Source organism: Drosophila persimilis, unplaced genomic scaffold (assembly GCF_003286085.1).
Source record: "Drosophila persimilis strain 14011-0111.01,24,50 unplaced genomic scaffold, DperRS2 tig00000124-arrow-pilon, whole genome shotgun sequence".
Taxonomy (NCBI): Eukaryota; Metazoa; Arthropoda; class Insecta; order Diptera; family Drosophilidae; genus Drosophila; species Drosophila persimilis.
Window position 1 is genome coordinate 11,759,132 of NW_020825294.1, and position 10,734 is coordinate 11,769,865.

Genomic DNA, 10,734 nt, shown 5'->3' on the forward strand with positions numbered 1-10,734 from the left:
CAATCCCCCTGTCTCACTCTCTCTCTGTCTTTGCAGCTTGAACCTGTACGAGCTGATCAAGAAGAACAACTACAATGGATTCAGCATGAGTCTGATCCGACGCTTCTGCAACTCGATTGTAAAGTGCCTGCGACTGCTCTACAAGGAAAACATCATTCACTGTGATCTCAAGCCGGTAAGTATATACTGATATACTGCCATACCATCACTTGGATATCACCGACTGGCTTCCCTTCCCGCAGGAAAACATCTTGCTCAAACAGCGCGGCAGCAGCTCCATCAAAGTGATCGACTTCGGCAGCTCCTGCTATGTGGATCGCAAGATCTATACCTACATCCAGTCGAGGTTCTATCGCTCCCCGGAGGTGATTCTGGGCCTGCAGTATGGCACGGCCATCGACATGTGGAGCCTGGGTGAGTGTGTGGGATTTTCAGAGCCCACTTTTAATTAAAAACAAGCGGCCATGCTGTCGTGCATCGAGGGAGGAACGCCATGAAATTTTAAGCGCTGCTCTGCATTTGGCAGTCAAATTTAGTGCACACACTCCGGTCCTGTAAATATCCTTGGATATTGTGGAAAACGCATTAAGCATTCTATGGTCCAACTGCCGGTGAACGTGGCTGAGAGCTTCAATGGCTGCGGGTTTGTGGGTCACGAGCTGGCTCCCACTTCCACTCCCACGACCACTGCCGATTCCCGTTCGTTCAATTGACCTGGCCAAAACCAAGAGCTTAGAGCCCAGAACTCAGTCGAGTGTAAAAACACGCACTATGCCAATTAGCAGCAACAGGCAAGGCAGCAGTAAAGGCCCAGAAGGAACAAAGAGATATCGGTTCAAAGGTGGCGGATGAAGGGGCCACATGGACACTCAACAAGTGCCCCACTTGAAGTTTATGTATACAATAATTTTGCCCAGCTCTGGCCCGCTCTTAGCCACTTGGAATGGCACTTCCTGGCCACCCCGCACATCCTTTTAGCGCCCATTTCCGACCACAACCACGTCCGGTCAGCGTTACAAAATATCGTGGGCTCCTGCCAGAGAGAAAGAGACAGAGAGACGGAGAGAGAGAGAGACCGACAACAAAAGACTCATTAAATGTGCGCAGGACGTGGGTCGTGGGCTGTGGGCCGAGGGCAGGAGAAGCCGGGGCCTAATAAAAGCCAGCTCGGTTTATTTTTATCCGCTGTCTTGGGCTTCTTCACGTGTGTGTGCCGTCGTCCGTGTGCTTGCCTATTTGAGTTGCTGTGCACTGAGCATACACACGAGCACACGAGAAGAGCGGAGCGGAGTAGGGAAATGGGTTACGTGTTGAATAATGCCAGCTGTTAACAAATTCCAAGGGGTCTCAGACTGCAACAGATACTGCGAGTGGGTGTGGGCGTGTGGGCGTGCGGGCGTGCGGGTTTGATTGCTTTGAGCTTCATTAGATAAATGAGGTCGCAGGCTGAGGTAAGCTAACAGATGATGCTGCTCTGTTTAAACAGGGTGGAGCTTTAGTAGGCGCTTCAATAAATTGAAATACCAGCTCAAAGGAAATTGCTTGAATCAGCAGAAAGTTCATTTAGCAATTTGCTGTGACATCTCGCCCCATGAGTCAGCAGCCTCCGTCAATGAGTCGTCCGAGGCAGTCCATTAGAAAGTGCAGTGGAAATAAATAATGTCATAGTGGGCCTGGCCAGGCCAGGGACAGGGCCAGAGACAGGACACGTGGCCGGCACAGAGTCAAGGTCAATGCGCTTGTCTGACCGGCCCAAAACGGCGAACTACGACAGACCCCCGCAGAGAATGGCCTGCACTCAAAATCAATACTAATTTTCCCCCCTTCCGCTCTTTCTCTCTTGCAGGCTGCATACTGGCCGAGCTGTACACGGGATTCCCGCTCTTCCCCGGCGAGAACGAGGTGGAGCAGCTGGCCTGCATCATGGAGGTGCTGGGGCTGCCGCCGAAGGTGCTCATTTCGGTGGCCAGGCGTCGGCGTCTGTTCTTCGACTCGAGGGATGCGCCGCGCTGCATCACAAACACCAAGGGGCGGAAGAGGGCCCCGGGTAGCAAGTCACTGGCCCAGATCTTGCACTGCCAGGATCGGTACTTCATTGACTTCCTGCAGCGCTGCCTGGAGTGGGATCCCGCGGAGCGGATGACGCCCGACGAGGCGGCCCACCACGAATTCCTACAGCCCTCCACCTCCAGTCGCCATCGCAGCTGCCGCATGTCGAGCAGCTCCTCCAGCTCGGGCCTGAACAGCGTCTCCCAGAAGTCCTCCTGCTACAACTTCGCAGAGATCTCACCAGGCAGCGGAGGGCCCGTGGTCGCGTCCATCACCAGCACCACTGCAGTAAGCAATGCGGCCATCACCACCACCAAGTCTAGACAGCCGCAGCAACAGCAGCAGCAGCAGAGTCACAGCCACAGCAACCACATCAACCACACGAGCCACAGTCACGCCCAGTCGAATGGACACCTGCCCGACATCAAGCTGAGCGCCGGCGATAAGTACAACAGCATGCAGAAGGTGGCGGTGCGCTCCAAGATCACCTCAAGCGTCTCCGACCTGGAGTCCGTGCAGCAGTACTCGCTGCACCGCATATACGGGGGCGTGGGCACCGGCAGCACCCACCACGTCTCCTCGGCGGCCACCAGGAAGCATCTGAACGGGGTCAGCAACGTGGGCGCGTCTTCCAAATACGGCAGCTCGACACTGGCGCACAACCATCACAATGTGAACCACCACAACGCGTCGACGGCCACGCTTGCCACGGCCACCCACCATCACCATCACCACGCAGCAGTCGGCCAGCCGGTGAGCAATGGTGCGGCCAGTGGCGCCATGTCGCACTCTCAGTCCACTGGCGATGTCTCCGACAGAGCCATCTTTGGGAGGGCTTGACTCCGAGCCCGCCCCACCAAACTGGAGCTCAAAAAGTGCAAGCTGGTCAACATGATGGACTTCTGGAGCTAGAAGTGGCGTCCACAGCAGTGCGCTGCCGTCAAGGAGCGCGAGGAGGAGCAGTAGCGGTAGCAGGAGCAGGAGCAGGAGTAGGAGTAGGAAAGGGACTCTGATTCAGCCAGTCCCTGCCTAGTTATAGTATCTGTCCTATAAGCTACATAGGAAGATATAATTGTGCGCCGCTGTGAGCGCAATGCTGTTGTACTCCCACTTGCTCCCAAACACCATCCACCCCCACTCGAAATATGTATGTAGGTCCATCTAGGATAGTCAGTCCCCTTGCGGTTCTGGTTCTTGCAGCACTTTGCAGTATTCTCTAAGTTTCCCCAAACTATCTTATTTCGCTACTGCCATAGCCAAAGGTATTCCCTATCGTATTCTCCAAACCCCCCCGAAAGTATTCTCTTCCCTCCATTTTTGAACAGACCCGTGGCAAGGTGTTGCACGGTGGCATCTACACGAAAAGTGTACTCTTCAGCATGAACAAAAGAAACCGTCAGATAAAACGAAATCAGAAGCCAGCTCAAAGGAACAACATACCCTAGATATAGTGTATAAGATATGGCATATACTAAACATAGATGTAGACAACATTTGTAACGACTCACCCAACGCATCTCCAACTCCCCAACTGCCCCACTCTCACACATACATACATATACATACTCGTATTTTTAGGGTCACGTGTGTACACGGGCGACTCAAATCTGTAACAATTTCATACAGCTTCCATGTCTTTTGCAACAGTATCAAGGCTGTTATTAGTTACATATGCAAAACAGAAATGAAATGTATCTATATATCTTTAACTGTAATTGTAACTGTTACTGTAACTGTATTCGTAAGTTAAGAGCTCGGGTCGGGGTGCGTTCAATGGCCAACCCACACATCACAGCAAGCTAGCCCCCAATCAGCGTGAAGTTGCATGATCGATTTGCATGAGAATGAATGAAGTAATACCCACACAGAACGAGTATGAGGTCCCACGCCCCTTTGCCCCCATCTGCACGGAATACATGTCATAATTTAACGAAAACACATATTTAATAAACATTAGATTTAGCATAACTCTAAGCTCTATAATCATTTGTGCAGATAAGCCAACCAAAACGGCCAATACCACAATAATTAGAAAATTCAGAAGATGAGAACAGAACAGAACAGAACAGAACAGAATAGCCGTACAATAATTATAGAGCGCCGGCCACATCTATGTAAACCGTATTAGTGGAAGAAAATCAAGCAAATAAATAAAATTTTATTCAAATTACAGTTTGTTCATTTTAAAATAGACAGACACTAAACAAAGAAAACAAAACCACTCGAGCTGGGTAAAAGTGTGTGTTTACCGAGTCTAGACTGTCGTTAGAACGATGTTTGTAGCCTAACCCGTAATACCGTAATACCGTAAGTTTAGATAACACTGTAAACAAATTGCAACTTTTGCTCATGACTTTTGGATATATCGCATTGCACTAGACTAGACTACAATATCTAATATTTACAATATGAATAGTATGTACTCGACTCGTATAGTATGTATACCATACCCACAGCTGCGATCCTTGGAGCTTGTTTCGTATTATTTATAAATTTGTTCTCTGCCACTCGTCGTAACTCGTACATATGTATTATGTATATCCAATACTTTCTTCAATGTATGTTTTATTATGGATTTTGACAAAAACAGAAACAAAACCACAGCAAAACAAAACTTGATTTACAAAGTGTGTTCGAATTTAACGTTTAGTATTTAAATTAAATTAAACTAAATGAAGGAAACCATATAAATGGAAACCGACTTATAATTACAAAATACATATATACGTATATATCAATTTTAAATTAATGAACCATATTAATTGTATAAATCGAGAAAACGACATGTAATCAATTACAACTACAAGAATTACAACAAAAAAAGGAATAAATGAAAAATTATGTACTCAAAAATTCGACTTTTAATTGAATGCCGAGAAACGATTAATGCAGATCTTTTGATATGAGCACCCATATGTATAAACACGTTATGAATCCACCTGACCTAGATGAGTGGCCAACGAAATAGAGTAACCGCTAAAAATCTTTCTTATTTCGAGAAGTTCCTAATATTCCTAATCAAGGGCATTTCCGCCCACAGTGCATTGCTCAGAATGTAGATGTACAAGTACATGATACATTCTACACGAATTCTGCGCACAAAATACATCCGTTTCCTTTGCATACTATTCGGCTTGCTCATGTAGGAAATCTTCTGTCAAATACGTGTATAACGTGTAAAATTACCCCGATTCTCAGTGTCTCTAAAATTTGTCCATTTATAGTATATATTTATATTATATCAGTCTATTATACAGTTCTAAGTTCCAGTTGAACATATAGGGAGTAACTTTAATATTCCGTTTTCTTTTGCTCAACTTCAAACGCGAATAAAATGCATAAAACTATAAAAAAATAAAAAAATTTTGATGGTAGAATAAAGATTACCTTTTCATAGAGGGATTAGTGATTATGTTTTAAATTGAAAGATAAAATATAGTTTAACAAAAAAATCACCAAAATTTGCGTTACTTGAATATTCGTTTTTTTCTTATATGACTAAAAAGACAAGATGGCTCTCAAAGCTCAAAAAAGCGTAAGTATACCCGATAATCGAAATGAGTGTACAGTTAGTATAAATGAGTATATTTGTGGTGAAAGCGGATGTGTGTAACGTCCAGAAGGAAGCGTTTCGGACCCCATAAAGTATACATATATATTCTTGATCAGCATCAATAGCCGAGTCGATTGATCCATGTCTGTCTGTCCGTCCCTACGAGCGCCTAGTGCTCAGAGACTATGAGAGCTAGAGCAACGACATTTTGTATCCAAACTTCTGTGATATGTCACTGTTACAAGTGTATTTAAAAACATCGCCCCGCCCCTTTCCGCGCCCACAAATGACGAACATCTGTGGCATCCACAATTTTAAAGATACGAGAAAACCAAAAACGTATCATAATTATTGCCAGAATTATGAAAAATTTTAATTTTCTTTCGCTCTGTCTTTCTGTAACACACACGTTTCATGGTCGGCTTTACCTTTCGCAAAAAGTGAGCGCGTTTATCTCAGATACTATAAGAGCTAGAGTAAACAAATTTGGGATCCACACTCCTGTGATATCGAACCTGCACATGTGCACTTCAAAATTTTACCCCACCTCTTTAAGCCCCCGCAATGGACGAAAATCTGTGGCATCCACAAATCGCAGACTATCAGAGCTAGAGCACCCAAATTGTGTACCCATACTTCTGTTAGATTTCACTGTAACAAGTGTATTTCACAATTTCGGTATTCTCCAAGGGAGCCCGCAATAGGCGCCGGAGAAGCTGTATTTTATTACATTTTTTTTGGATCATACAAATTACCATGCATATTATCTAAAATTATGAAAAAGAAATGTACACCAATATTATATCTATATAATACACGCCCGATTTCAAACTGATACGAGCTTCCAAAAGGCGACTCGTTGGAGGGTCGTTCCGTTGTACGTTCTCTTTGCCATCGATTCCAGTGTGGAAAAGCACAACGCAGCGACAGTAAATACACAAAATGCGAAAAGCAGACCTGCGTATGTTTGCATTTTAGCCAAATTCAAATGCATTTTATTACGCAAACTCGCCTGGACAGACTTGGCCATGGAAAATGAAATGGATGGAAATGCATAACAACGCGCGCCCAATATGCCAGGAAAAGCCAGTCGTAGTCACAGTGCAGGTCCTTAAATCCCAGCTCCGTGCTGCTCGGAAATTAGCGAGAACTGGCTACATCGAGACCGTATCCATACTGAGCCAGATATATGTATAACGAACGAAGATGGCTGGCATATTCTGCACATCCAGATAACGCAGTGCCTCGAGGAGTGGCACCGCTCGACCTGCAGTCGCTAGCAGCGCGGTGCAAGCAGGCAGGCAGGCGACTCCAGAGTGCCCAGGCCGAACATGCTCGAAAGACCACCAGGAAAGTTTTTCGCGATGCGTGGGAGCTTATGGTGAGTGCCGGCCTTCACTGATTTGTCAAACCATCAAATTCGAACGGAAGCAATAATAGGCAATCTATCAAAATGTATTAATTTTCCTTCCAGTCTACTTTTGTCGGCTCCACTTCTTCTTTCCCAACGATGGTGATGGTGTCGGTAATAATGATTCCACGTGACACCATTTGGGATGCCTTGAGGGCTCTTCGCGTTGGTTAATTTAGTTTATTTTATTGATTCGTGTTTTTAGTGTTTTTTTTTTGTGTATCTTTCTGTTTGCGTGAACTATTATGCAATTTCCGACAGCGTTTAAACAGAATTGCCAATTTCAGTGTGGAGTTAAGATTTGTATATTTGTACAAATTTGTGTTTGCATTTAAAGCGGCACTTGGTAATTACTTGAGGGGATCGTTTCTCAAAATATTTAATAAACTTCAGCGATTAGACAATTATCCAAAAAAGGTTCAAACCAAATAGAAACACACAACACTGCTGTACTGTACTGCACTGTGCTGTACTATAGCATACCTGAAGATCTTCGGCCTGTCATCAGCTTGACAGCTTCAAATGCACTGCGTTTTGTTTTCACTTTTGGCTCGTAAGTGGTGTGGTGCGTGGGCATTGACAAGGCGCAAGATGTCGGGGAAAGTAGAATTCTAAGTACGCGCTGCGGATCAGCCATATGACTTAATCCAAGACGCCCGGATTCCCAGATTCCCAGATTCCCAGATGCGTCGAAGCGCCCGCCTCATTCTTGAATGAAAAGTAAAAGTTGCCAGCTCACGATCCAGCCATGATCGTTCACACCGCCGAGCCGATTCCCCATGAGGGGAATCGTTCGGGCCGAGCAGTGATAAGCGTCATTGAGTCAAAGGTTTATTGACGTACGGCTGCGGTGGCTTCTTCAGCGCCTGTCCTCTTCTCCTGCCGGCGATCATGATCCCCTCATGCTTGTCGTTGAATGGTGCCCACTTGTTGCCAGGTGAGGCCATCGCAGATCGGGCTCGGATCGGTTCGGTTCGGTTTGGTTGGGAGTTTCGGGTCCGTGGCATGGAGGCTCTCTCGAAGGCCGCTTCTGCTTCGACTTTGTCTGCCTTTTTTCTCCGGTTTGTGTTTTTATATCTTTGCTTCTTTCTTCTTGTGATTATTCGTCGCAAGGTGAAAGTCTTTCTCCCTCAAGCAGTTTGTTGTTGCTATTTGTAAAGCATTTAGTCTCTTTCGGTGTTTCAGTTTTTGCTTTCTGGCTGTCTGGCTGTCTGGCAATGGCTTTTGTTTTTCTGTTAATCTTCGGCAGATACACATATGACTGTCCATTGGTTATTGGTTACCCATTCATCATGATTTGGAGCTGGTCTTTGAAAGTGCAAATTATTCATGCTCTAAGGTCGTTTATCTGCCGCTTCAGAACTTTTCTCGCTGATCTATGATCTCGCTTATGGTTTTTTTAGCGGCTTACATCTATGAGATTTCCTTTCTTTCTTGGGACTAGCCATGATGTCATTCATGGCACTTATCCTCGCTTTTTGTGGGGGAGCGGCTGTTATATCGTTTGCCATAAAATAAATTGCAGCTAGATATAAATGTCTTTGTCAGAGGCCAGCTCGGCAGTTTAGGATACAGCGAGGGCAAGGCTTTGTGGATCATATAAAGAAACTTAGATGACTATCAACAAGGGCAGAGCGATACAGTGAGCAACGATCCCACTACCAATTCGGAGACACAAACAGTTACACCCTCGGCTGGATGTAATTGATCGAAGACAAGATCCCAACTGCCACCGGACATTTTTATAAATTTGGGCATGACCCTGGGAGCTACGTTTTGATGGCATCCTATTAACAATGTAGCGAAATTGGCAATTATCAATCAAAACTGGCTCTGTGTGTGGGAAGTAATTACAAAAACACGAGTCCAAAAGACAGAGAGATTGAGGAGAGTGAGAGAAACACGCAGAAACTATGAAAAAAGCAATTAAAAATCGAGTAATTAGAAATTGATTTGACAAGGGGCTAACTTCCTGAATACTCTCTTGAGTACATCTCTTGGGATTGTGCAAACAATTCAATCCAACCCGCGAGCAGGTGAAAATATATTTTCCACCGATTTGGATATTGTGTAAAGGCTTTTCTCACAGCCCGATCGGTCAACAAAGAAAGCCATCAAATAAAATTTAAGCACACAAAAGCAACCAAAGACCCAAAACCCGAGGAGAGCCGGACTGCAGTCAATGACTTGGACAACCGGCGAGCGAGCCGAACCCCGAACCCCGAACCCCGAACCCCGAACCATAGTATCATCATAGGCCATTATCATTGTCTGTGAGGGCACAAAGCCGAAGCCGAAGCCGAACCTGATAAGCTCTCTGGCGCTTGCTTGCTGATTATGCAATCGCTACTTGAAGGGAGCTCGGGTACGGAACGGTTACTGGTACGGGTGTGAGTATTTTCTAGAATTGCATTTCGGGCTTCGGATAATTGGCTGTTCGGAGTCGGAAAGTTCAAAAATATGTTTCTTGAAGCCGGCGTTGAAATGCCCACTTGATAAACTGATTGATGGATTAGTTGATTAGTCGTTAGACCCGCCACTGAATTGTTTGGGGTCTGGGAAAATTGATGCAATAATTGGGTGGAAAGCTGGAAATGCAATAATTTGTTGAACGGTGTACCACTGTTTCTGATAAGAAATGCGTTGTTTTTTTTGTGTCGGGAACTATGAATGACTTGTTATACAAGAGGAAATCAATTTAATAATTAAACTAACTCGATCGGTTGGGTAGGTCGGAAGAATTGGGAAAGTTGTACAGAGATTATCTTGCGGGGAAAATGTCCAAATCAAAGGCCAGAGTTAAAGGGAAAAATGATGGAGACATTCAACAAAATCACCAAAGAAAAGATCGCCTTAAAGCTTATTTTAGGTCAAAGTGTTGGATGCAGTAGATACTTGGGATCGTTAGGATTAAATATCATATGATAAAGGCACAGATATCATTATGATTTATTCCTTCTTGTGAATGCTGACAGTATTGAGTAAATAAAGAACAGATGAAATAAATTTAATTTAGTTCCTATTCAAACAGTTCCATCCCCAAACAGATCCCCGAGCTACTCATGGCGCGACTGTCCATTAAGAGATCAAATCAAGCATAATGACATGCGGATCCCCTTCCAAATGTACCTTGATGTGATGTAAGCCAGCAGTGATCGCCTTCTGCGATCGCAGCGGGATACCCGCCCGTACAACTGAACGGGAAACAGAGTATTAATCATCGCCATATCATGAGTATATGAATCAGTCCGCAGATGTATTGTTTGTTCAACAAAAGTGCCATAAACTCATAATTAATGCGGCAATGAACATGGAATTCCAATTTCAGGGGCTACTGTGGACAGCAGCCGAGCAGAGACGAGAGACACACGTCTGTGCGCCACGATGATGCTTTAAACGGTGTAAGTATAGTACACCATTCCATTCCATTCCATTCTTTTGGCGCGAACTCGAATTCTCGGACGCCCCCAATCCGAGAGCTTATCTGCACTTCCGAGTCGGCTACGTGATGGCTAGAGCAGTTGCCAGTCGCAATGGCAATCGCAGAAGATGGCTTTTAGATGTGGATGGGCGACTACTTCTGGGTTCGATAAGCGGAGACACTGCAACAATGATTCACGGGAAAAATCCAAGCTCTCTGCATGGCATTTCCTCATGTTGCCGGCTCGGCTCAGCAACACTTTCTCTTTCGAGCGCTCATCTGCGCTCTTTGCTTTCTCTT

General features: G+C 45.3%; 1 protein-coding gene across 2 annotated transcripts in view; it reads left to right on the forward strand.

The window, feature by feature from the left end:
- Window positions 1-2,950, forward strand: part of LOC6598087 (dual specificity tyrosine-phosphorylation-regulated kinase 2) — a 54,673-nt gene extending 51,723 nt beyond the window's left edge. For both annotated transcript variants that reach the window (XM_026987425.1, XM_002023223.2), the window contains 3 exons: window positions 37-175; window positions 243-414; window positions 1,847-2,950. In XM_026987425.1, the coding sequence (XP_026843226.1) occupies window positions 37-175; window positions 243-414; window positions 1,847-2,889 (1,354 nt within the window). In that variant the 3' untranslated portion in view covers window positions 2,890-2,950. The remainder of the gene's footprint in view (window positions 1-36; window positions 176-242; window positions 415-1,846) is intronic.
- Window positions 2,951-10,734: the final 7,784 nt, after the last annotated feature.